Below are 24,857 nucleotides of genomic sequence, written 5' to 3'. Positions count from 1 at the left end.
GAACCCATTATAGCTGCTAATGAAACTGCAGTTTTGATCTCTGTATTAGGCCGGTCCTTATGAGAAGAAAACAGTGCTGAAATTTGAGCTGTTTTAGCAAAAAGGAAGGTTAGATTTGTAAAGATACATAATAGAAGCTGTTACTTTAAAAAAATCTATGTACTTCTGTCTCATCTCAGGTTTATTTCTTGGACTTTATCATTTTTTTTATTTTATTTCATCTTTATTGTATGTTTTCCATTACCTTTAAGTCCCCTTATACACCTTTCCTTGCAGCATCCATCCACCCCTTAACCTACCCCCCACTAGCTGTCATCCTGCTTTCCATCTACAAGTCTGTCCTCATTTTCCTTGTTAGTTCAGTTTGTTCATTAGATTCCATATATGAGTGAGATCATATGATATTTCTCTTTCTCTGACTGGTTTATTTCACTGAGCATAATGTTCTCCAGGACCTTAACTAACTTATAGCTCTGGGATCTCTTTGAAAAGAACCTGGAAGAACAATGCATTTCATGCATTCAAATCTCACCTTGGTACCACTGCTTTTAATTTCTAGCTTAGATCACATGTGAATGAGGAGCTCAGTGCCTGTATCTGCTTCATCGGCAAACAACTGGCACCAAACAGGTCCTTCTTTGGAGAAACCAGTATTCAAACAGTAGGGATGTCACAAGTGAGGAGAGGGCACTCTGCTAGAGTTTTGTATTTACTGGTTTCCATGCCAGGTTTTTTAAGTAAAAGCCACGTGAGGAGTTTTCTCTGAGACCAGTGATGAGCATACCCACTTGTCAAAGGCAATAAAAAGCTCTTAGAAGGCTGAGAAACTGAACCACTGAAGAAGCAGCTTCCAAATATGAACAGACCTTATTATGGGAGAGGACTGACTTTCCTTATCACCTAAAGGTTGGCACAGGGAAGGAGGATTATTTGGTTTCACTGCACCTCCTCCTCTGCTTCACCCGTGAAAAGAGCATAGTGTTCAGAAATCAAAGAGGCCCTGGCTAGTGTGGCTCAATTGGTTGGAGCATTGTCCCGTACACCAAAGGGTCACAGGTTCAATTACATGCCTTGGTTGCAGGTCCAGTCCCCAGTCGGGATGTGAACAACAGGCAACCAATGAATGTTTCTCTCTCACATCAGTAGTTCTCTCCCTCCCTCCCCCCACCTCTAAAATCAATAAGCACGTCCTCAGGTGAGGATTAAAAAGAATTCAAAGAGCTCTGTCTCTCTCAAGATAGCTGAGGAATATAGCTTGCCATTCATTTCACATTAAAAACTAAGATTCAGTTGGGCACAGAGATACAAATTTAGACACATGAACTCACAAGGAACAAATGCTGGGGGCCAAAGAACTGTACACCTCACCTGGGCATTCACAGCCTCCTCCTTTGGCTCGGTTCGCAACAGCTGCAGCATAGGAACGTGCATCCAAGATCAAAAGCTTCTGAGGTTGGATGGCTAAACTCTCTGCTCCTGAAGCATGTGACAGAGAAGAATCTAGAAACATCAGGAGTGAGGAGGAAATACTAAGTGACTTGTCTCTCCCAGAATTGTACAAAATAAGAACCATGGGCACACATTACAGTACCAAAAATAGAAAAAGTAAAATCCACCAAACTAGAACTCTTCATACATAGACTTATCTATTTTCTGTTTTGCCTACAATCTCCTATACCTCATTTCTATATTGGTAGTCCTTTCATGCAGCCTGGTGTTTCCCCATGGTCTGGAGACACTGTAGGTCCCCTATTACATATATACTCCATTCCTGTCACTATGACAAGAAAGATAAAAAACACTCAAGTACTCTTAAAACAAGTTTGAAAAAAAGGGATATTCTGGTTCATGGACAAGACCCACGACTCCCCAAGCAACCCCATCAATTGAAGCTTTGCTCTCTCTTTTTTATGATACAAATTCTGTCTTATAAGGAAAAGGCCGCTTCAATAAAAGGTTCTCATATGCTATAAAAACTACTGCCATGGGTGTAGGGAGCACCTTACCAAATTCCACATCAGAAAGATCTCCTGCATTGGGAAAATCTCGAGAACTATTTCTAGTTGATAACTTGCTGCCACTTGATCTGGAGTCAGAGGCACAAGCTTTGGCAATTGACTGCACCAGGTGCTCATCATCAGCATTTCGCCAGCCCCACCAGCTGACTTCCGGCTGTCCACAGCGTGCAATGACAGCTCCATTGCTTTGGTGCCTGTGCAGGGAACAAGACACAATAATTGTACTGTCCCAGAGACCACATTTAGATGCTCTGTGCTCATACCAAAAGTTGATCACAAGTTTTAAACACCTTAACGAACAGCCTGACTACACGTAAGTGATGGGTTAGCTTCGAGTCCTCTCAGGGCAGAAATCTTACACAGCAACAAGAATAAATAACAAAACCTACCTGGACCTTTCTCAATTATCATACCATTTTAGAGATCTCTGTAGTGTTACCAACAAAATGACAAGTGTGTACTGTTATAACACAAATCAATATTCATAAAGCAAATATCTGTATCTTTAAATTTATTTTTGGAAAATGAAGTAAAAAATAATCTACAAATACTACACTAATTCTGCTACTCAATAATGAAGCATTACTCTCTCCTTTTTATACGACACCTGAATAGCCACGTAGATGCCAAAACAGAAAAATTTATTTCCTCACTGACTTCTGAGGGCCCACCACAGCAACTGGCTGGCTTGGAGATTATTTTCAAAACATGATCCCACCTTTGGGACTGAAACACTTATCTGACCCGCAGTAAACTGGCTGACAAAATCTCCTGAGATTTCCCGAGTCACAAACTGCTCTTACTATGGGCAAATCAATGAGCCAGCTACCCTTCCTTAAACCAGGGAAAAGAACAGCATAAACCTCAGTAAGCCATAATTTCATACATCCTTTTTCAAGAAATAAGACCAGAAATAATACTCATAATCTACTTTAAGATTCTATTAGAACTCAGTTTTTCCTAATTAGGAATTTCAGTTAGGGAATTTTAGCAATTAAAAAGTTATAAAGTAATACTGTCTGGCAAATGAAAGGAATGAAGTCCTAATACATGCTGCAACATGGATGAACCATGAGTATATTATGGTAAGTGAAGGAAGCCAGTCACAAAGGGTCACATTCTATATGATTCCATCTATAGGAAATGTGCAGAATAGACAAATCTAGAGACATAAAGTAGATTAGTGGTAACTCAGGGCCAAGGGGAATCTCAACAAAGCCACTTTAAAAAATATATAAAAGTCATCAGTTCACTGTAAAAATAAATTAGTAAGCAGAAAAAGTTAGTAAGCAAAAAAATTTAAATGACCTTCAATTCTATATCCCAGAGGAAACCACCAATGTATTACCTCCCATTAAAATTGTTTCTAAACATATATGTGCATACACACATAACACATATGAAGAACACCTATGGATTCAAACAAAAACACTAATGAATCTATTTGTTTTTAGTCCTAAAGCTCACAAGCAATAAATCAAATTGGCAGTAATCAAATTTTACTGGAACCACCAGTTTGCTTGTAGTTTTTAAATCTTCCTGTATTGGGAAACAAGTACTTGTATACTGTCAACATGCTCCACTGGCTCACCTGCTGAATGGAACCAAACTAAAAATAAAACCTCACTGATTCTTAAAATGCCTACTAGTATATGGTAATAGGTGCTGGATAACCAAAGAGCTGACTGATGCCAAATCTCTAAGAAGAGGCTTGGCAGGTCCTTTCCTTAACATCTTTCTTGGCGATGCTTCCCTGCAGTGCCCAGGAGGAACAGTAGATGGCAGTCTTCATCCTGGGTTTCTGGTTTTAAGGGCTGTGGCATTACAACAGCTAAATTGCAACTGAACTGCAGCAGGCAGGTTTTCTGCAGTCTTCTAAAAATGTTTTAGAGCTTTGCGCAGTGGCAGTATCATAGCCAATGAGGTTTATCCGAGGCGTAATTATTGCTAATTAAAAATGCTTTAGAAAGAGAACTAAAACACTAAAGCTAAAAATCACTAAAAAGCATTTCTATCATTTTAACAAACATAACCATAAAAAGTATAAAAATTAAACACTGAAATGTTGAAAGTATCCCTAAGTTGGTGTTAGGCGAGCCTCCTAAATGACTAGCAGTTTGTAATAATCACTCAGTGCATGAAGGGGGAGCTGTGAATTGCACTACAGAGAGGCACCCTTCACACCATCTTGCTGTGTTAGAACAATCTCTATCTTCAATGATAAATCCAATTAAGCACTCTCACCACAGTGGGAGAAAGCACTCATCAGGTGCTGGTTGAGTGTGGTAATGCCAAGTAACTTGCTGCTAGCAACCTCAGGAATTATCAGTGCAGTCTACAGACAATTAAATTCAGTAAATGCATGTTGGACTCAGAAGCACCCTGCCATCCAGGCTGGCCAAGCAAAGAGTGGGAGAGTATCCCAAAACATTCTTCAACTACCTCAATCTAACAACCCGGTCTGGAGCTCAGAGATACAAAACACCTGTTCTGAAACAGAGGCCAGTTCCTGGAAGCCTGTCCAATTTTACATGGCCTACACCAAGAACTTTCCTTTATAATCTTTTGAGAGCAGATTTTCTCTGAGAAATTGCAAATAAAAAATTTCCACTTATATATACTGTATGGTCTCCCGAAAGGGGGGGAAACCCATGACTCATGCCCGCTAGAATACATTTTAGAAGAGAGAAAAGGCTTCCCATGTTTGTTCTAATAAGTTTTTCTTCAATCTGCCCTTTTAGGCTTCTCTACCAACAGGGAGAATTCACCTAAAGCCCCTTACTTTGAAAATCAGAGTCCTGCCCCACTACGTTCAATTCAAAATCAGCAAACCACACAAGGGCCGGAGTTGCTGACTGAATACAGCTATAAGCCACAGAGAGCAGCTGGCTGCTCTCATTTGAATTGAGCCAATCCCTGATAAGGCTCCTGAAACTTTTCTGTTTTCACTGCTCTCTAATCCTTGTGTCATCCTTACCCCTTCAGTGATAGGTAAATTTGGTGGCCTACTTTTTTTAGGAATGTCCGAAAACAACAGTGATGAAATTGAGGTTGAAAACGTAATTAGCTCCCCCTAGGCCAAAAGCAAATACCTTCCATCTCTCTCTCTCTATTCAGGGTGGCCATGAGAACCTGCCTTTAGTGGAGTAAACTGACAAGCCAGTTACCTCAGTGGATCTACACAAAGAGGTAAATCCCTTCCTACAATTTCAGTTCGTTCAGTGGAACACCTCCTGGCATTAAACAGTTTCTAACTAAGCCTCACTGGTTTGGCCAAAACTTATGGAGATCAAAAAGTTTGCAAACTAGGAGAATGAAATGGAGAATGTTAACATTACAAGGAGATGACATCTGAAAATAAGAGGTAATGACTTCAAATTTTACCATGATTCTGTGAGAACTGACCCAATGAATTACAAAAGCACCCTCAGATACACATACTTCAGATGCTACTTAGAGAAGTCCAGTGTTTGTAAATCCATTCAGATGTCATAGCATGTGTGCAAGAACATCATTCCCATTTTGGTAATTAGAACAGGCTGAGGGCACTTAAGGAACTTACTTGAGGTGCCATAGCAAGACATACTAGAGGAAAGACTTAAACTCCAAAGCCATCATCCCCTTCTAGCTACTAGCTACCTCAGGAATCATTACTGCAATCTACAAACAATTCAGTAAATGCATGTTAGATTCCTGTCTTTGATCTCTAAGATCTTCTTTCTAGACTTCTCTAAATGTGTCCTCTCAAAGCAGAGCTCTTTCAACTGTCCAAGTTATTCAACCACAAAGATAATCACAAGTGATTCAACTCTATATTCCCAATTTCTAGGACTCATCTTTCTCGATCCAAAGGTCAGCATCTGAGGTTAAATTCAATAAGCATATTACCTTCCCATAGAATGCCACAAAAATCTTAAAATAGCAAGACTAGCCACTTTTCTATTACATTTTTTTTTTACCAGTGTCAATGTTATCAGTTAGTGTTCTGGCTGCAATAATTACTGGTGTGTGACTAGAAGAGCAGCTTTAGCAAAAAGGAAGTACAGAATTGCCTGCAAAGTTTCCTGAACCCTCCTCTCCCTTCCCAGGTTGGCAGCAGACCACATGCAGTGGGCAGTAGCACCAGACCAAGCTGGGCCCAGCCAGGCTCACTTACCTGTAGACGACAACAGGGATGCGCTTCCAGGACCTGAAGCTTGCTACACTTTCTAGTTCTTTGTCAGTGATCCAGGCAGGCACTATGAGCTCCTGTGGATAGCTACCACATAGCCTAACAGGTAAGGTGAAAGAGAGAGAGAAACTTGGTGAAATCAGAATAAGGATGTTGATCAAGCCACCCAAAGCCAGTTAAAAGGCAATGAGGAGCACTACCTGAGTCTTGGCCTGCTCAGCAGAACGGGCTACCGGGTGTGTTTACTTATGTATACAAGTATATCAAGTGATACTGTCTTGGACCGTTCCACTTGATACTGCCATTTGGGAATCTGCCAGTCTTAACTATCAATGACAAAATGGGGAGTTGAGAGGCAGTTACTACCCCACTGCAACTTTCTGTTGTAACAGACACACAGGTCATTTCTAACTACACGAGTGCCCAGTCCAACTAAAGAGGTGAGGGTCTGTGCTGCCTCTGCCAGCTCCTTAGTCTTTCAGGCTTTTGTCAAAGGGAAACAAGAAAAGAAGGACAAGATCCCCCAATTTCAAGTTTCCAGAGACCTCTGGAATTAATTCCTAATAGGATTATTAATGTATTCTTTGATGTGAACCAAACAGAGTGTCCTAATTATAGGTAGCAGATGTGGCCAGGAGTATATATAAACAATACCACAGGTCAGTCTATTTGCATATATAATTATAGTCCCATTCAGCCAACTCAGTAATGTGAATAAGCCATTAATTATAATTTCTATAAAGTACACTTCATAACAAACTATGCTCAGGATAAAAGCTCTGTTTTCATTTGTGAAGATGCTCGTAGTTGCACACTAGTCAAGCTGGTGCCCTAGGAAGCAGTATTTCTGATAGGATTTTTACTTACAGGACAATCTGCTGTCTCTCCACGAGTAACCAAGTATTCCTTTCAACAGTGAATGCAATTCAGACTTTAGGATTCTTTAATCCAAATCCTAAAGTACTACTACTAGGACACTAAACCTACACCACTACCACACTACCTGCCCTAAACTATCCTATGTATTACAGGAACAGGCAGAAAAAAACAAAAAGTAGCTTAGGAAATGGGAGATTTTATCATTCTGCACTGAACATCTCTCTCCTATTCTTAATTTCCAGAATATTAAGTATTCGGAATTTAAAAGCTATTGAACCAGGGAAACGGCTATGACCACGAGCAGCTCTATAAAATTCCTAAAACCTACCAATAAACTCCTAAAAATAACTGAGGATACACGTATCATAGTTATTAAAACTCTTACCATAAGTTTTGCTCATTCTATCTTGTTTTAAAGCTAAAAGTACATTTTTACAGTAGAAAAAACTTTTAAATTTCCTTAAGACTAGTTTTGAGGTAAAATAGTGGGCTCACAGACAAGAATGAATGAATGAATTTTTAGGAAGAGAGGGGAAGGGAAGAAGAGAGGGAGAGAAACATCTAAGTGCAACAGATATACCAATCAGTTGCTTCTCACATGCCCCCAACTGGGGACCCAGCCCACAAGCCAGGTATGTGCCCAACTGGGAATCAAACCAGTGACCTTTAGGTTTGCAGGCCAGGTTTCAATCCATTGAGCCACACCAGCCAGGGAAAGAAGTTATTTTTAAAACCCATATATAATAGGGAGTTTTGAAAACCAATGGCTTTTGAACTCTAATTTTTTTTAACAAGCTTGTCTTAATTCACAATTCTTTCTATTCCATCCTATTTTCTGAATATTATATGCCTTGTTCTATATAACACCACCTAATAATCAGCTCTTCAGCAAGTACTAGCTGCTCACTTATAGATAAGCAGTTTCCAGATAGGAAAGTTACATATGAGCAAAGCCTGTAGCAGCCACAGGCGCTCTCAAGTCCCTCCTCCAGTCTCCACCTCCGTTCTCTATTTTGACTTATCACTGAGAACAGGCGATGGTGTGACAGGGCTAGCTCCCAATTCTTCACAACACCCCAGGTTCTTAACTTCTTGGCCATGGTCCATGTTAAGAGCTGTGTATAGTAATTAGCTGTAGTCCTTCCTAGAAAAATGAAATGATGGCTAGCCACAATAACTCCAGGAAAACTGCTATAATAATTTGTGGGAGTTCCAACGACAGCAGTATGATTAATGCTTCCAACCGCTGTAGGAAAACTTAAGAGGAGAAGGGTATATTAATTTAAATCTTCCGGACAATTTTGTTTTAGAGAAATTTGGATCACAAAAATCACAGAAGTTAACTACCCTTCCCTACCAAAATATTTATACCTGTTAAGGAAACAGATAATGAGAAGTATTTAATAATGGTTATAGTAACATTTAATGGTTAAATATTATCATAGCTGTGAAGTTATAGATCAATACATATTTTAAAACAGAATAATACTTACTTCTATTTCATAGGATATGAGTTAAAATAGTTGTACAAACTAGCTCCTAAGAGTTTTATCACTGCTATGAAATCACTGGTCCTACATCCAATGTGATGTCCTGTGCTGATGCGAATAGAAGCTACCTGCCTACAGGTAAACATAGTATTATCTAGATATGCACATGACAAAAAGAACAGAGACCTGGAGGAGGGAGAAAGGAAGGTTCCAGAATCCTATTAAGAATCACTTTCCACTTCAGTGATAACAATGGGAACAGAAGGCTGAAGCAGCAATCTAAAGATCATGCACTTAGATTTAATATACAAAACTCTTATTTGAAAGAAAAGTCTAAGTTCAAATGTTGCCACATGAGAAATGGGTTTTTGCAAACGCACTGGCTGTAAAACACAGTCCACAGGGACCCACACTACTTACTTGTACTTCTCATTGATGTTCGAAATCCTCCACGCATTGATCATATCAAAACCCATCCGCTCCACTTCGTTTTTAAACCTTGATGTTACATGTTCCCCTAGGAGCCAAAGACAGCAGAAAAGAGGAAATGAACACCATTTTGCAAAACATGTGGAATAAAAGCATGGCTACCCTGCTCAATTATTTTTTTAAGGGGGGAGTTGGTTGGGAAAGGCAGGTATTGTATAAATAAAGTAACATATTTGGTTTTAGTTTTTTAAAAAATCTCTATCAGGGTTAAGACTGAATGAATGAAGAAAGAAATTAATTTTGATGAAGAAGTATGTTATCTAATCTCTGCCATCAACTTTGAGGAGAGTTATCACTGAGATTATTTTACAGAGGAAAACACTGAAACTGTGAGAGGTAGGTCTGTCTGGTCCCAAAACCATGTGCTTGTCACTAGTCTGGCTGCTTACCTACTTCCATGCTCAGAGTGATGGTATAAATAAGAAATAACATCAACAGTTCACCAAGTACAGCACTGGGTTGGCCAAAATGTACGTTTGGTGTTTTTCCTTACAACAGATCTGGTAGCACTTAGTTGACTTTAATTTCATTTGAAACAATTCTGATAGACTGTACTGTGACAGCTGTCATATCAGCATGCATTTAAATAAACATCGAATTGGTGAATTTTTGTACAGCCATTTTAATATTGAAAATGAAAGAAAATACACAACATTTTTGGCATATTGTGTTTTATTGTTTCTAGAAAGGTAAAAACACAACTGAAATAAAAAAGAAGATTTGTGCAGTGTATGGAAAAGGTACTGTGACTGATCGAACATCAAAAGTGGTCTGCAAAGTTTCATGCTGTAGATTTCTCGCTGGATGATGCTCTGTGGTCGGATAGACAAGTTGAAGTTGAGAGTGATCAAATAGAGAGACACTGAGAACAACCAATGTTATACTACATGGGAGATAGCCAAAATATCCAAATGAATCAAGTTACTGGTGAAAATGAAAAATGTGTCTTTCATTTTACTGAAAAAACTAAATAGACTTTTTGGCCAACCCAATAACACAGATAGATGTACCCCTTTAAGCCAGCAGAAACCTTCCAGGCCAGAAAGATTTCAGAATTTAAGAATTTTCTGGATCATATGGTACATATAGTACATATACTATTAGGTTATTAACACTCTCAATGGGGTCTACTTAATCAAACATCAGTATTTCACAATGAAATGTATGGATAATTCACACTAAACGGGGGAGTGGTGGGGGAGGGAGTGTGCAGGGTGGAGGAGAATGAAGAGGGGGAATAAACAACAACTGTAATGGTATAATCAATAAAATATATTAAAAAAAACAAATTGTCAGTCAGCTCAAATCAGCTCAAGCCACCCAATACAATAAGAAAAATCTTTCTTTCAGAGCCTTACAAATTACAGAATTGCAGATAAAAGGGAACGGTAACTGCCAGCACCCAGGAATCTCAGGGAACACCATACTACAAAGTAAAGTGCTGAGCATTTGTAAGACTATCCACCCAAACATGAGTAACCTGTCAACTTATGCCCTAATGAATTTGGCTTTCTCTTCCTTAAGACAGTAAGAAACAAAAGAATTAAATGTGAAATAACTTTGTTCCTTTAAAACTCAAGACTACTGCCCTGGTTTGTGTAGCTCAGTGGATTGAGTGCAGGTCTGCAAACCACAGAGAGGATCAGCAGTTCAATTCCTAGTCTAGGGCAAATGCCTGGGTTGCAGGCCAGGTCCCCAGTATAGGCACATGAAATGCAACCTTTCTCTCTTTCTCCTCTCCTTCACCTCTCTGTAAAAATAAATAAATAAAATCTTTTATAAAAGAAATAGCTGTATTTAAAAATTTTTTAAAAAATACCTCAGAGTCCTAAGGCAGTGATTTTATCTAAAAAAGACAAAAATTATTAAGCAGTACTTCTATATGTTGTAAAATAAAGGTTGGTAGGGGCTAAGAGAAACTATAGTAACAAAAGCACACAACAGACTGCTTTGATGATCAAAGTAGCAAGCTTTTTTTCTCCCTGGGAGAGGTGCTTCAAAATAGAAAATGGCAATTACTTGAATGAAAGACAATTCTATAAAACTACTTCCCATTTAAACAACTTTTCTTGAGCTTAAACTAAACTAGTTATTATCTGTTTTATACTGTAAAAAGATAAGGTTCAGAAGTGCAAGAAGAAATAACCAGATGAATGTATTCCATTTTGGAAAAGTTTTAGAAGCAACGTAGACTTCTAAATGGGAGAAAAGCTATCTGAATTGGGGTGCTATCTATCCACAAATTGCAAGCAACAGTAACTATCAAGAATACTGGTGGGGGACTTCCGGCCAAGATGGAGGCGTAGGTAGAAACAGTGTACGTCCTCGCACAACCAAATTTAAGGACAACAAAGATTTAGAAACAAAAGCACAACCAAAACAGTCAGAAAATTGAACTACACCAAAGTCTGACAACTACAAACCATTCATTCAGACTGGTAAGTAGGGCGGTAAGCAGGGCAAAGTCCACAGCCTGCAGAAAAGGTTCGAGGCAGGAAGAGGCAGTGGCTGGCATAACCAGGTGTGGGGACGAATCAAGCAAACCCAGTGAGGCATGCAAGGTGGCTGGCTGACCTCGGATACACATTCGCATGCAGATAAACCAGGAAGGCTTAAAAACGGTCAATGAGACAGACCAAGCAACCCAGATCTCCAGCAATAAGAAATAAAGCCTAAAAGCACCAACTGGAAAAACTTTCAGGGGTTGAGGTGCCAGGAGAGGTGCCCAGCCTCACAGGAGAGTTCGTTGGGGAGACCCACAGGGTCCTAGAATGTACACAAGCCCACACACCCGGGAACCAGCACCAGAAGGGCCTGAAATCCAAGAGAGAGCAGATCAAGTGCCATTGTTCCCTCTCTGACCCCATCCCCACATACAGCATCACAAGGCAGCCAGCCACTGGGTTGTCCCGCTCTGGTGGGGATATACCTAAGCCTTCGCCCCTCATACGTACAGGCACAAACAAACCAAAGAAGAAGAACAGCTCAAGCAGAAGAACAGCTCAAAGCCCCAGAGCCAATACTTCTAAGCAACCAAGAGTAGCCAACCTATTGAATGCACAGTTCAAAACACTGGTGATCAGGATGCTCATGGAACTGGTTGATTTTAGTCACAAATTAGAGGAACATATGGAGGCTACACTAAGTGAAATGAAGCAAAACACACAGGGAATCAATAGTGATGGAAAGGAAACTGGGACTCAGATCAATGGAGTGGACCAGAAGGAGGGAAGAAATAACCAAACAGAAAAGAAAGAAGAAACAAGAATTCAAAAAAATGAGGAGAGGCTTAGGAATCTTCAGGACATCTTTAAACGTTCCAACATCTGAATTATAGGGGTACCAGAAGGGGTAGAGGAACAGCAACAAGTGGAAAACTTATTTGAACAAGTAATAAAGGAGAACTTCCCCAGTCTGGCAAAGGCAATAGACTTCCAAGAAGTCCAGGAAGCTCAGAGAGTCCCAAAGAAGTTGGACCCAAGGAGGAACACACCAAGGCACATCATCATTACATTAGCCAAGACTAAAATGAAGGAGAGAATCCTAGAAGCAGCAAGAGATAAGGGGACAGTCACTTACAAAAGAGTGCCCATCAGACTGTCATCTGATTTCTCAAAAGAGACCTTACAGGCAAGAAGGGGCTGGAAAGAAATATTCCAAGTCATGAAATTCAAAGACCTACAGCCAACATTGCTCTATCCAGCAAAGCTTTCATTTAGGATGGAAGGGCAGATAAAGCACTTCTCAGATAAGGTCAAGTTCAAAGAGTTCATCATCACCAAACCCTTATTATATGAAATGTTAAAGAGCCCTGGCTGGTGTAGCTCAGTGGATTGAACGCGGGCCTGCAAACCAGAAGACTGTGGTTCGATTCCCAGTCAGGGCACATGCATGGGTTGCAGGCCGGTTCCCTGCAGGCCAACTCCCAGCAGGGGACGCACGAAAGGCAACCATACATTGATGTTTCTCTCCCTCTCTCCTTCCCTCCTAAAGATAAATAAATAAATAAAATATTTAAAAAAAAAAAGAAATGTTAAAGAGACTTATCTAAGAAAAAGAAGATAAAAAATGAACAGTGAAAGGACAGCAAACTCACAGTTACTAACAACCACACCTAAAACAAAAGCAAACTAAGCAGACACTTAAAACAGGAGCGGAGCCACAGAAATGGAGATCACATGGAGGGTTGGCAACAGGGGGGGTGGGAGGAGGAGAGAGGAGAGAGGGGGAGAAGGTACAGAAAATAAGTAGCATAGAAGGTAGGTAGAAAATAGACACGGGGGGGGGGGCAAAAAAAGGGTANTGGACATGAACTAAAGGGGGGAAGGTGGGGGAGGGGTGTGCAGGGTGGAGGGGAATGAAGGGGGGGAAATGGGACAACTGTAATAGCATAATCAATAAAATATATTTAAAAAAAAGAATACTGATGGGGAATCTTTCACTTATAACCCCGGTCTGAAAGCTGTAACACTATGGCAACTTCCAAATTCATTAATTAATAAGCAAAGTTTTCCCATCCTGTGACAGCTCCAAGTCTTTGCAAAGATTAAAGTACTTTAATTAATGGTCCTTTATATTATTACCTCTTACACACAGATACCCTAAAAGGATTCTATAATTTTAAAACAATCACTGCCAAAATAATCATCATCACTGCCACTATTGGCAATTCACTACATAGAATCACTGCCCAAAGAAGGACTTAGAACTACCATCTAGAGCATAAAATTCTGAGCTACACAAAGAAATATATACTGTATAGGAAGCACAGAAAATGTTATTTTAAGTTCCTTGAGAGCAAGGAGTGAGTTCTGATTATCTTTGTAACCTCTAAAAGACTTCGTAAACTCTGAAAGTGACCATCACATCCCACGGTAAGATTTATGTTTTACATCACAATTCAGTATATGTTTATTTTTAAAAGCTTCACAAAATAATACCCACTTTTACTATGTGTGATGCCATATTGATATTTCCTATCCTAAATGTTACATTTCATATTTAATTTCTTTAAATTTATTGATCCACTATTTATGTATTCATTGGTTCATTCTTTCATGTGCCTAGAGATCAAACCTGCACTCCTGGAGTATGGGGATGATGCTCTAACCAACTGAGCTACTTGGCCAGGGCCCATTTCTTAAAACTGATTTCATGACCCACTAGTGGATCACAGCCCACAGTTTGAAAACCACAAACCACTGCTTTCTGAAAAGAAATTTTGCTACAGATCTTGCATCAACTCATTTGGCTTTTTGGCAAGTTGTTAGAAATTCACTTATGTTTGTTCGGCCTGAAAAGTTGGGGGAAAAGCACATATATTGCTATATTTTGTTTAAGAATATCCTTCTCAGAATCCTGTCTTTACTGATTCAACATCAGATATGCTTAATATCCCAACATATTGTTTTGCCTGAATTACACAATATTTTAATGAACCAGTTCATACTCATAAGCATGTATCTAATGCATATACGACACATACAGACAGCAAATATCCACCTACCACTCACCTCTACAAACAGTCCTACTCCGAAGCCCCAAAATACCTCTAACCTGATCGGATGCACCCATGTTCCTACCCTAACCCTTCCAGAGACAAGCACTATTTAGCAACCTTGAAATAGTTTTTAAGGTAGGAATAGTGTGCCTGGTAAGAAATAGTTTTTAATTCCTTAGGGATGCTATAATTGTAACTCCTTACCAGGCACACTCTTGACGCTTCCTCACTGAAAATGCTTTAGACTGGCTAGCCACGATTTAATTCTTGCTTGTTCTAATTTGTGTTCCTCACGAATGGCTAAAGTATAAAAGGCTCTAGGTATTACACAAAACCACAGGTGGCAGACACAAGGCCCACAGGCTGAATCTGGCCCAGTACCTTGTTTCTACCGGGTGGCAGTGCCAAGCTCTTAACTGTTAAGAAGAAGTTAGTTACATTCATGCAGTCCTAAAATTACATCTGGCTCCTTGAAGGCTGATGTGAATATATAAATAGTACCACCCAGAAGAGGTGCAGGGGTATGGGGGCCCAAGAGAAAATGAGTTTGATACCCCTGCACTAAACCATGTTTCATTAATTGGGGAGTTGGGGTGGGGATTCTGGCCACTTAAGGTTTCAAGTATTACTGAAAAGTTCAGGAAGCCTGTGAATGTCAAACTCTTCTGGGTGGTACTATTTGACAGACAGAGATGGGTGGTTATGTATAGTACACAAAGTTAAAGCCAAGTTTCCTGGCAATTTTATGAAGCTAGAATTTGAATCTCAGCTACAAATTTTTTATTTCTTAAATACAGAAACCAGTATCCCATCTCAGACCTTCTGGATCTGAATGTTTGGACATGGAGCCCAGGAATGTGTAGGCTTGCATGTTTATATATATATGCAATGACTCTGGTGTGTGATCTTCATTAAGAATCAACAATGTGAGAACTACCGGCCAAGATGGAGGCGTAGGTGGAAACACTGTGCCCCCTCCCACAACTAAATTTAAAGACAGCTAAGTTTTAGAACCAAAAACACAGCCAAAACAGTGAAAATTGAACTGTACGAAAGTCAGACAACAACGAACCACTTAGCCAGATGGATAAGAGGGGCAGAGGCAGCAGCGGAGTGGGGTGGGGCTAGAAAGACCTTTAGGTCCTACCAACCCAGGAGCGGAGGCAGAGGTGGTTGGTGGATCCCAAGCATAGGGTGGCAACGGGCGGACCCAGTGAGGACACAGGGCAGCTGGCTGACTGCGGTCATACATTCGCACACAGATAAACCAAGTGAAGGAGCGAACGGTGAAACAGATGGCTCAGGCTAGGGCCCCAGCAACGGGAGTAAGAGCTTGAAAGCACCAACTGGAAAGACTTTCTCAGGGTTGAGGGGCCAGGAGAGGATCCCAGGCTCACAGAGAGTTCATTGGAGAGACCCACAGTGTCCTGGAGAGTACACGGGCCCACACACCCAAGAACCAGCACCAGAGGGGCCCAATTTGCTTGTGGAAAGCCGCAGAGGGGACAGAAATCTGAGAGAGAGCAGAGTGGATCAAAGGGCCATTTTTCCCCCCCCTCTCTGACCCCACCTGCACATACAGTGTCACAACCCAGCGACTGGGTCGTCCGACCCTGGTAAACACCTAAGGCTCCGCCCCTCATACATAACAGGTGCGAACAGACCAAACATTATGACTCAAGAACAGCTCAGAGCCCCAGAGCCTATAAATCTAAGTGATCAAGAAATAGCCAGCCTTTCAGATGCACAGTTCAAAACACTGGTGATCAGGATGCTCACAGAACTGGTTGATTTTAGCCACAAATTAGAGGAATATATGGAGGCTAAACTGATTGAAATGAAGAGAAATGCACAGGAAACCAATAGTGATGGAAAGGAAACTGGGACTCAAATCAAGGGAGTGGACCAGAAGGAAGAAAGAAACAACCAAACAGAAAAGAAGGAAAAAACAAGAATACAAAAAAAATGAGGAGAGGCTTAGGAATCTTCAGGACATCTTTAAACGTCCCAACATCTGAATTATAGGGGTACCAGAAGGGGAAGAGGAAGAGCGACAAGTAGAAAACTTATTTGAACAAATAATAAAGGAGAACTTCCCCAGTCTGGCAAAGGAAATAGACTCCCAGGAAATCCAGGAAGCTCAGAGAGTCCCAAAGAAGTTGGACCCAAGAAGGAACACACCAAGGCACATCATCATTACATTAGCCAAGACTAAAATGAAGGAGAGAATTCTAGAAGCAGCAAGAGATAAGGGGACAGTCACCTACAAAGGAGTACCCATCAGACTGTCAGCAGATTTCTCAAAAGAGACCTTACAGGCAAGAAGGGGCTGGAAAGAAATATTCCAAGTCATGAAATTCAAAGACCTACAGCCAACATTGCTCTATCCAGCAAAGCTTTCATTTAGGATGGAAGGGCAGATAAAGCACTTCTCAGATAAGGTCAAGTTCAAAGAGTTCATCATCACCAAGCCCTTATTATATGAAATGTTAAAGGGACTTATCTAAGAAAAAGAAGATAAAAAATATGAACAGTGAAACCACACCTAAAACAAAAGCAAACTAAGAGGACAGCTAGATCAGGAGCGGAAACATAGAAATGGAGATCACATGGAGGGTTAGCAACAGGGGAGTGGGAGGAGGAGAAGGGGGGAGAAGGTGCAGAGAATAAGTAGTGTAGATGGTAGATAGAAAATAGACGGGGGAGGGCAGAAACACTATGGGAAATAAAGAATCTAAAGAACTTATGACATCTGGACATGAAGAAAGGGGGGGAATGGTGGGGGAGGGGTGTGCAGGGTGGAGGGGAGTGAAGGGGGGAATGGGACAACTGTAATGGCATAATCAATAAAATATATTTAAAAAGAGAGACTTCCGCCAAGATGGAGGCATAGGTGGAAACACTGTGCCTTCTCCCACAACCAAGTTTGAATACAACAAAGGTTTGGAGAACTAGGACACACCCAAAGACCAGAAAACGGAATTATACGGAAGTCCGACAACTACGAACCGTTCAACGGGAACGGTAAGAGAGGCGGAGCTAGCAGCGGAGCTGGGTCGGGCAGGACAGATCCCCCGACCTAGGCGCACAGGCAGCCGGAACCAGTCGGGGTGTGAGGCAGACTGACCGAGGTCGCACATTCGCACACAGTGAGATGGACAACACAGGCCCCAGGGGGCGAACCCAGTGGTGGAGGGCTGACGGCAGTGGCACACTCGCGTTCAGTGGAACGAAACGCGTGGGCCTGGTGACGGTGGTGGCTGCGGCGCCAGTGGGGGCCAGGGCGGCAAGCGGCAGACGGGAAGCCATTGTTCCTCTTTGACCCTGCACCCACATACAACATCATAACCCAGCGACTTAGTTGCCCTGCTCTAGTGAACACTTTAGGGCTCCAGTCCTGCTACGGCATGAACAGCCCAAAAGATGGCGCAAGAAGAACTCAAAGTCCCAGAGCCAATAACTCTAAGCGACCAAGAGATTGCCAGCCTCTCAGAAGCACAGTTCAAGACACTATTTTCAGGATGCTCACAGAACTGGTAGATTATAGTCACAAATTAGAGGAACATATGAAGGCTAAACTAATTGAAATGAAGGGAGATGTCCAGGAAACCAATAGTGATGGAAAGGAAACTGGGACTCAAATCAATGGAATGGACCAGAAGGAAGAACAAAACATCCCACCAGAAAGGAATGAAGAAATGAGAATTCAAAAAAATGAGGAGAGGCTTAGGAACCTCCAGGACATCTTTAAACGTTCCAACATCCGGATTATAGGGGTACCAGAAGGGGGAAAGAAACAGCCACGAGTGGAAAACGTATTTGAACAAATAATAAAGGAGAACTTCCCCAGTCTGGCAAAGGAAATAGACTTCCAGGAAATCCAGGAAGCTCAGAGAGTCCCAAAGAAGTTGGACCCAAGAAGGAACACACCAAGGCACATCATAATTACATTAGCCAAGACCAAAATGAAGGAGAGAATCCTAGAAGCAGCAAGGGATAAGGGGACAGTCACCTACAAAGGAGTACCCATCAGACTGTCAGCGGATTTCTCAAAAGAGACCTTACAGGCAAGAAGGGGCTGGAAAGAAGTATTCCAAGTCATGAAATCCAAAGACCTACAGCCAAGATTGCTTTATCCAGCAAAACTTTCATTTAGAATGGAAGGACAGATAAAGTGCTTCTCAGATAAGGTCAAGTTCAAGGAATTCATCATCACCAAGCCCTTATTATATGAAATGCTAAAGGGACTTATCTAAGAAAAAGAAGATGAAAAATATGAACAGTGAAAGGACAGCAAACTCACAGTTATTAACAACCACACCTAAAACAAAAGCAAACCAAGAAGACAGCTAGATCAGGAGTGGAACCATAGAAATGAAGAACACATGGAGGGTTAGAAACAGGGGGGTGGGAGGAGAAGGGGGGAGAAGGCACAGAAAATAGCATAGATGGTAGGCAGAAAATGGATAGGGGGAGGGCGAGAATAGTGGGGGAAATATAGAATGTAAAGAACTTGAGACACGTGGTTATAAACTAAGGGGGGGAGAATGGTGGGGGAGGGAGTGTGCGGGTAGAGGGGAATGAAGGGGGGGGAATAGAACAACTGTAATGGTATAATCAATAAAATATATTAAAAAAGAAAAAATATATATTAAAAAAAGAATCAACAATGTAAAAGAAGCCTTAGATTTCTTGTATTTCTTTATGACATAAAATTATTTCGGTATTCCCTAGATCTTCATCCTTTTTAGCTAGGCACCATGGGGAACACTTAGATAAAAGAAGGCTTTGTTCCTGTGCTCAGGAAACCTACAGTGAATTGGGGAAGCATTGCTCTGTCAATGAGGTGAAAGCTGAAGTCCATCTGCGTGTTTCAGGAAAGTGTGTAACACAGAGCTCAGCCAACTGTAGCTTAAAAATGTATCAGTGAATCTGGACGTAGGCAATCTAAGACTGTCGCCTCTGTCTACAATGTTGGCAGGACCCAGGCTTTCCAGCCTCAACAACATCCTTAGTGAGTTAGCTTTTGTCCTCATGCTTAATGCCTCATGTCCTCACCATGTCTGCTCCATTTCCATGATCTCACATCTCCAGATATCATATCCATCATTATCTCATTAGCCAGACTAAGTCACATGGCCAAACCTACCTTTAAAAATCTGGGAGGCTGGACATTTTTCCTAGACACACACTCACCCCAAACAAAACCAGGTTCAGTCTCAATGTATCTTCTTTATATCCTGTTACAGGATTTCCACTCAGCTAGATTTCAAGTGTTTCTGAATGATGATTATTCTACAGTTTCATTATAATTTTGATGTGATTGGGAGGAGGATTCGAGTATCACATTTACCTACACTTGATGGTCAAGATTTACCTAATCTTGACCAAGATTAACTTAATCAAGATTAGGTAAATCTTGACCATCTTGGCCAGAAGCCATCCCAATTTATTTTAAATATTAAGGTCATAGTTTTTTGTTTGGCTTTATATTTCCATTTCTACCCTTCCTGTCTGCCTCCATCACCCCCATCCTCAAATGAAGATTTGTCCCTTTTTAACATTTAGTAGTTCTTGTTTTTATAGGAATGAAAACTTTTTAAAAAAGCAACAAGTCCCTCTACCATAACCATACTGCCAATTAGTAGTCTAAAGATGTGCCCCCGTCCCAAAATGTCTAACTCTCTGGCTGATTCTGAATATTCAAGCCCACAATCACACACAGCTTAAATGCCTGGGATAGAAGGCCTAGGCTTCTACCTATGTCAGGAAAAACAGTACCAAAGTCAAAGATGGTGAGAATTAGTCCTCCCAATTTTTCAAATATGGAGAGAAAAATCATTCTCTTCTATGAATAAAAGTTCCACTACAGTCTTCTAGATGTATAGTTAGTGGACAGTATTCAAACTCAGAAGACAGACTCTGCTGGAAAGGGTTTTTGTTTTATACTAAACAGTCAGTTGCACAACTATCTGAGACCCAGAGTCGTATGTTGTTCATGGTTAAACAGGATGTGCTTAATTGGCATTTCACAGAAGGGAGGTTAAAGAAGTGGGCCCAATGCTACTATACTGAATTGCCCAGTCACCTGTCAAGATTTCAGATTAATGCTCAAGTACAGAACAATCACCAAGAAGGCCATTACAATGAGAAGAGGCTGAATCTATGGGAGACTAAACTTTTAGCCCATTCCTTTCTTAGTGTTTGAGATGGAGTTAAAAGCAGAGTCAAGAGGTTTGCAATGGCTTTTGCGAGTTTCACAGATGAACTCTGATAGCAACGCTGATAGTTCTTCCAAAGCAGATTGAGACCTAGAAGACCTACAGCTGTGGCCACAGTGTGGCTGGCTTAACTATAGCAGGTTCAACAGTCAGAAACTTAGATTTATATAAATATGAGGTAATAATGTAATTTTCCCAATTCCCTCCTCTCTGATACATTTTATTCCTAACAGAATAGGCAAAGGAGAATTCATAAAAGTCTTTACTAATTGCTGAAAGACTAATCTTATTTCCACCCCTCAGCGTCTGCGCTTGTGATCTCATGTGTTAGGGCAGATTATACAAAAGCATCACTTTGAAATATTTCAAGTCTGTCTCCTCCTAAAGCCAACTTATAAAAATGTGGTTGTCTGGTATGCACATTCCGGTGAGTAATAATGCTGCCACCACCAACACTTAACGATATTGGGAGGAGACAAATGAATGAGGTTGACTGGCTTTCAAAATGCACCACAGTATTTTTTAACAGCAGGTTTTTCCTCTATATTTCACAAAATATATAAAAGGAAAAGCCATATACACACACTCATACAATCCAAGTCAGTGAAGTACAATAAGATTCCATGGGAGTGATAGTAAGTTAACTTCCATGTGGACTGTATATACTGTAAAGAAACAAAATACAACCTTCACTTAAATTCCAACTAATTAGTTACAATGGCATGGTATCACCTTATATTTTCATAAATTCTAAAATGTTTTCACAAGCATGGCACAGAGAAGGTACACAAACATTTACTGAATTGAACTCTCTAGCATAACGTACTTGATCTTCAGGATACCCAAATCAGCTTGTGCAGAAAAGAACAAGAATGTCCCAGTTTGAAGAACAAAGGAAACTAAAGTACAGAGCAGATAAATGGTGTACCCAGATTATTTTTTGAATTAAATGGCAGAGTATGGATGTGATTTTAGTTTTTCTAGTTCCTAAGTGAGTACTTTATCTACCAAATGCCTCTATGAATCATAACCCATGAAAAAAACAGAGGACAGTGTGGACAGTTGTAAAGCCTGGTGGCCAAAGAACAGCAAATATCATCAGAAAGGGATGGACCTGAGGATCAAAAGCATCCCAGCTCAGGACAAAACCATCCATAATTAAAAGACTAAAGTGAGGTTCTGACCTGGCATATCTTAGGAATAAGATCTGGCTCAAATCCAAAAGAAACAACTAAAATTATCCAGGGAATAAGGAATCATCTAAAAATACGAGGAATTTTCAGTGTGGAGGTGTGACAAAACAGGATAGGAGAAAGCAAGCCATCCTGACCTAATGCTGGCAGCCCAAAACTAGGGCAATACACCTTGGGAGTCAGGAGTCTTAAACTAAATGTACACATATGAATTGTGTACTTGATTGTGTATAAACTTTATCTTTAACAAAAACTTGAGAACCAGCAACAAAGGAATAAAAAAATTAAAAATACAATCGCATCTCAATAAAGAGGAAAAAAGAAAATGAGAGATGCAATGGATACAGGAGTGAAGTGAGAGACAGTTCAAAACTCATAATTTTCCAATGTCGGTGTGGTCTCTTATGGATGACTCTGGACTCCGCTGGCCTGACACCGCTCACGGGAGGCTTGAATTCCTGAGGCTTTTCTTGAAAGTGAACCAGGGCAAGGGCCTCTGTTTTATCTAAGTACCCACAGCACCTCACGTGGTCACCTCTCAATAGCTGAGAACCGGGTTTAAGTTCTAGCTCTGCCACTACCTGCTGGCGGGACTTGGCAACAGCCTTACTTCTTAGTCTCCTTTTCTTTGGCTCCCAAAACAGAGATACCAGCCTGTCCTGCCTGTTTGATGAGATCATAGGGCCAAACAAAAATACATATCAAAGCATCTTTAAAAATAAGATGCTTGTGTTGTTACATTTTATTTAAACAAGAATATAAACCAAAAACTTCAACCAGTGAATGAGCCAGGAAGAAGCTAATGCAAGCGTAATTAGATTAACCTCAAACGTTTAAAAATGGTCCAGGGCAGAACTGTTAAGATTGAAGATTTGCAATTAAAATTGAGGTTTAAAAGAAAAACGTCCCAAGAGTGAACTTTACTGGAAGAGAGCTCAGAACCCTTCACTGCTCAGGAATTCAAGACTTTGCTCCCAAATTGGATACACCAAAGATTCAGTGTAAGCAAAGTTCTACTTATAGCAACATGAAGTTCACAGACAACTACATGCAGAGAAATAACATGAACTTAGTAAAAGCCACTTCTGAGGGAGAAGGATAATAAATGGGACAAAGGTTTAATGAGGATCAGGAAGTCTGGGTTCCAGTACAGTCTCAGCTTCACTGTCCTAAAGGAAGTCACCTGGCCTCTCTGGACCTCTGTTTCATCATCTTGGTATGAAAGAGGTGACAACAGTACTCTATGACTTCAAAATTCAAAAACAGTGAAAGACCATTTTATACTCCACTATTTCGTGGCTTAATCTCCACTTCTATACTTCTGTTCATGCTACATGTTCTATCATTCTTTTACCCATTCTCTAGTCCATGAACTCTCACTTGAACTTCAAAGCCACTTCAAATATGAAGCCTTCCCAAACCTGTATACAACACTCAGAGCTACTTTCCACCAGGCTTCCAAAACCACCATCAAATCTTACTAGAGTTGGTTTTTAGGCCCAGTAAGTTGTGATGTCACATCTTGTGTTCCTTCCTTCCCCTGAAGAGCAGAAAACATGTTCTACTGAGGTTAGAAGAATGATGAACACATAATACATAAATGTACATTTACAATATACATAAAATGTATACATATGTATACAATATACATAAAATGTATATTTTATGCTAGATGCTGCATAAAATATACATATGAATGCCTAGGAATCCCATTTCATGTAAAGTTTTATAAAGCCACCATTTGCATATTTTAGAAAAGGCCTACCTGGTCTGCACAGGTCTCCATGTTGCTCTTTTTCACTGGCATAGACCTCCATGCACCAAGCATGGTATGCAAATGAGAAGAGATCTTNGATGAACACATAATACATAAATGTACATTTACAATATACATAAAATGTATATTTTATGCTAGGTGCTGCATAAAATATACATCTCTTTGAAAATATGAATGCCTAGGAATCCCATTTCATGTAAAGTTTTATAAAGCCACCATTTGCATATTTTAGAAAAGGCCTACCTGGTCTGCACAGGTCTCCATGTTGCTCTTTTTCACTGGCATAGACCTCCATGCACCAAGCATGGTATGCAAATGAGAAGAGATCTTCTATTTTAGCAGGTGGTCGGATTGCATTGTTCAGTCTCTTAAGCCACTCTTGACACTGCTCAAAAGTTGAAAACTGACACCTTTGTAAAGGCAAACAAGTATGGATGCAATCAGAAGACATATAACAATGAAACCTAACAGAAGCCATATTTCAAGAGTGCCTACTCATGGAGAAGTGATAACCATAGTCTAGAAAGTATTAGAGGTGGTCATTCACATGTTTATCATTTATAATAAAAACCCGCCAACAAATTTTAGGCAATGGTACAACATGTCAAAAAGAGGAAACCTGGACATGTGGAAAATTTACTTTGTTGGACTAATGAAAGCTCTGAGATTGATTACTGTCAATTATTATAAAATAGTACTCATTCTCCTCCATGAGTGGAATTTCCTTCTACTTTTTCCATCAAAGCTTTACAGTTGTCCCTCTTGAGAAGTATGTTTAGAGAAGTTCTTTTCATTTTGTCATGATATATTAGGCTGAGCTCAAATCACAGCAATATTTTTTGTTACTCGGAATAATTTCAAAATTTGTCTATTTAGCAATTAGAATAAATCAGCAACTTTAGATGCAAAATCTTACGATACTCATGTGACCATGTAGGGAACAAAATAATTCTACTATTAATTGCAATTTTCAGAACATATAACTCAGAAATTAAACTAATCACTGTAAAATTTACCTTTTCAAATGCAGTGTTTAAAATTGAGTAATTAATAAGCAACTTCTTAAACTGTGAGCTATAACCAGTATCTATGAAAAGCAAGCCAAATCTCAAATGGTTA

General features: G+C 40.3%; 2 protein-coding genes and 1 non-coding gene across 17 annotated transcripts in view; 2 read left to right on the top strand and 1 right to left on the bottom strand.

Annotated features, from left to right (window-relative positions):
• Positions 1–24,857, bottom strand: part of MTMR3 (myotubularin related protein 3) — a 147,275-nt gene that overhangs the window by 35,904 nt on the left and 86,514 nt on the right. For 8 of the 15 annotated variants that reach the window (XR_005067379.1, XM_037052475.1, XM_037052474.1 and 5 more), the window contains 6 exons: positions 24,066–24,148; positions 23,727–23,810; positions 8,979–9,075; positions 6,175–6,288; positions 2,007–2,212; positions 1,369–1,500 (listed from right to left, as the gene is read on the bottom strand). Coding sequence is in view for 14 of the 15 variants with exons in the window: in XM_037052475.1 (XP_036908370.1) it covers positions 1,369–1,500; positions 2,007–2,212; positions 6,175–6,288; positions 8,979–9,075; positions 23,727–23,810; positions 24,066–24,148 (716 nt within the window). In the remaining variant the exon portion in view is untranslated. Of the gene's footprint in view, positions 1–1,368; positions 1,501–2,006; positions 2,213–6,174; positions 6,289–8,978; positions 9,076–23,726; positions 23,811–23,981; positions 24,149–24,857 lie in introns of all 15 variants that reach the window. The other 7 variants (XM_037052477.1, XM_037052485.1, XM_037052483.1 and 4 more) reach the window with 4 other exon arrangements.
• LOC118991277 (uncharacterized) overlaps positions 1–24,857 on the top strand; it is a 78,106-nt gene that overhangs the window by 49,588 nt on the left and 3,661 nt on the right. The window lies entirely within an intron of this gene.
• Positions 3,909–4,046, top strand: LOC118991367 (U4 spliceosomal RNA). Its single transcript, XR_005067395.1, has one exon. It is a non-coding gene; the product is annotated as a U4 spliceosomal RNA (small nuclear RNA).

Source organism: Sturnira hondurensis, unplaced genomic scaffold (assembly GCF_014824575.4).
Source record: "Sturnira hondurensis isolate 20B ecotype Veracruz unplaced genomic scaffold, ASM1482457v3 Scaffold0007406, whole genome shotgun sequence".
NCBI lineage: Eukaryota > Metazoa > Chordata > Mammalia > Chiroptera > Phyllostomidae > Sturnira > Sturnira hondurensis.
The sequence above is the reverse complement of the archived record's forward strand: the minus strand, read 5'-3'. Positions and strand labels throughout refer to the sequence as shown.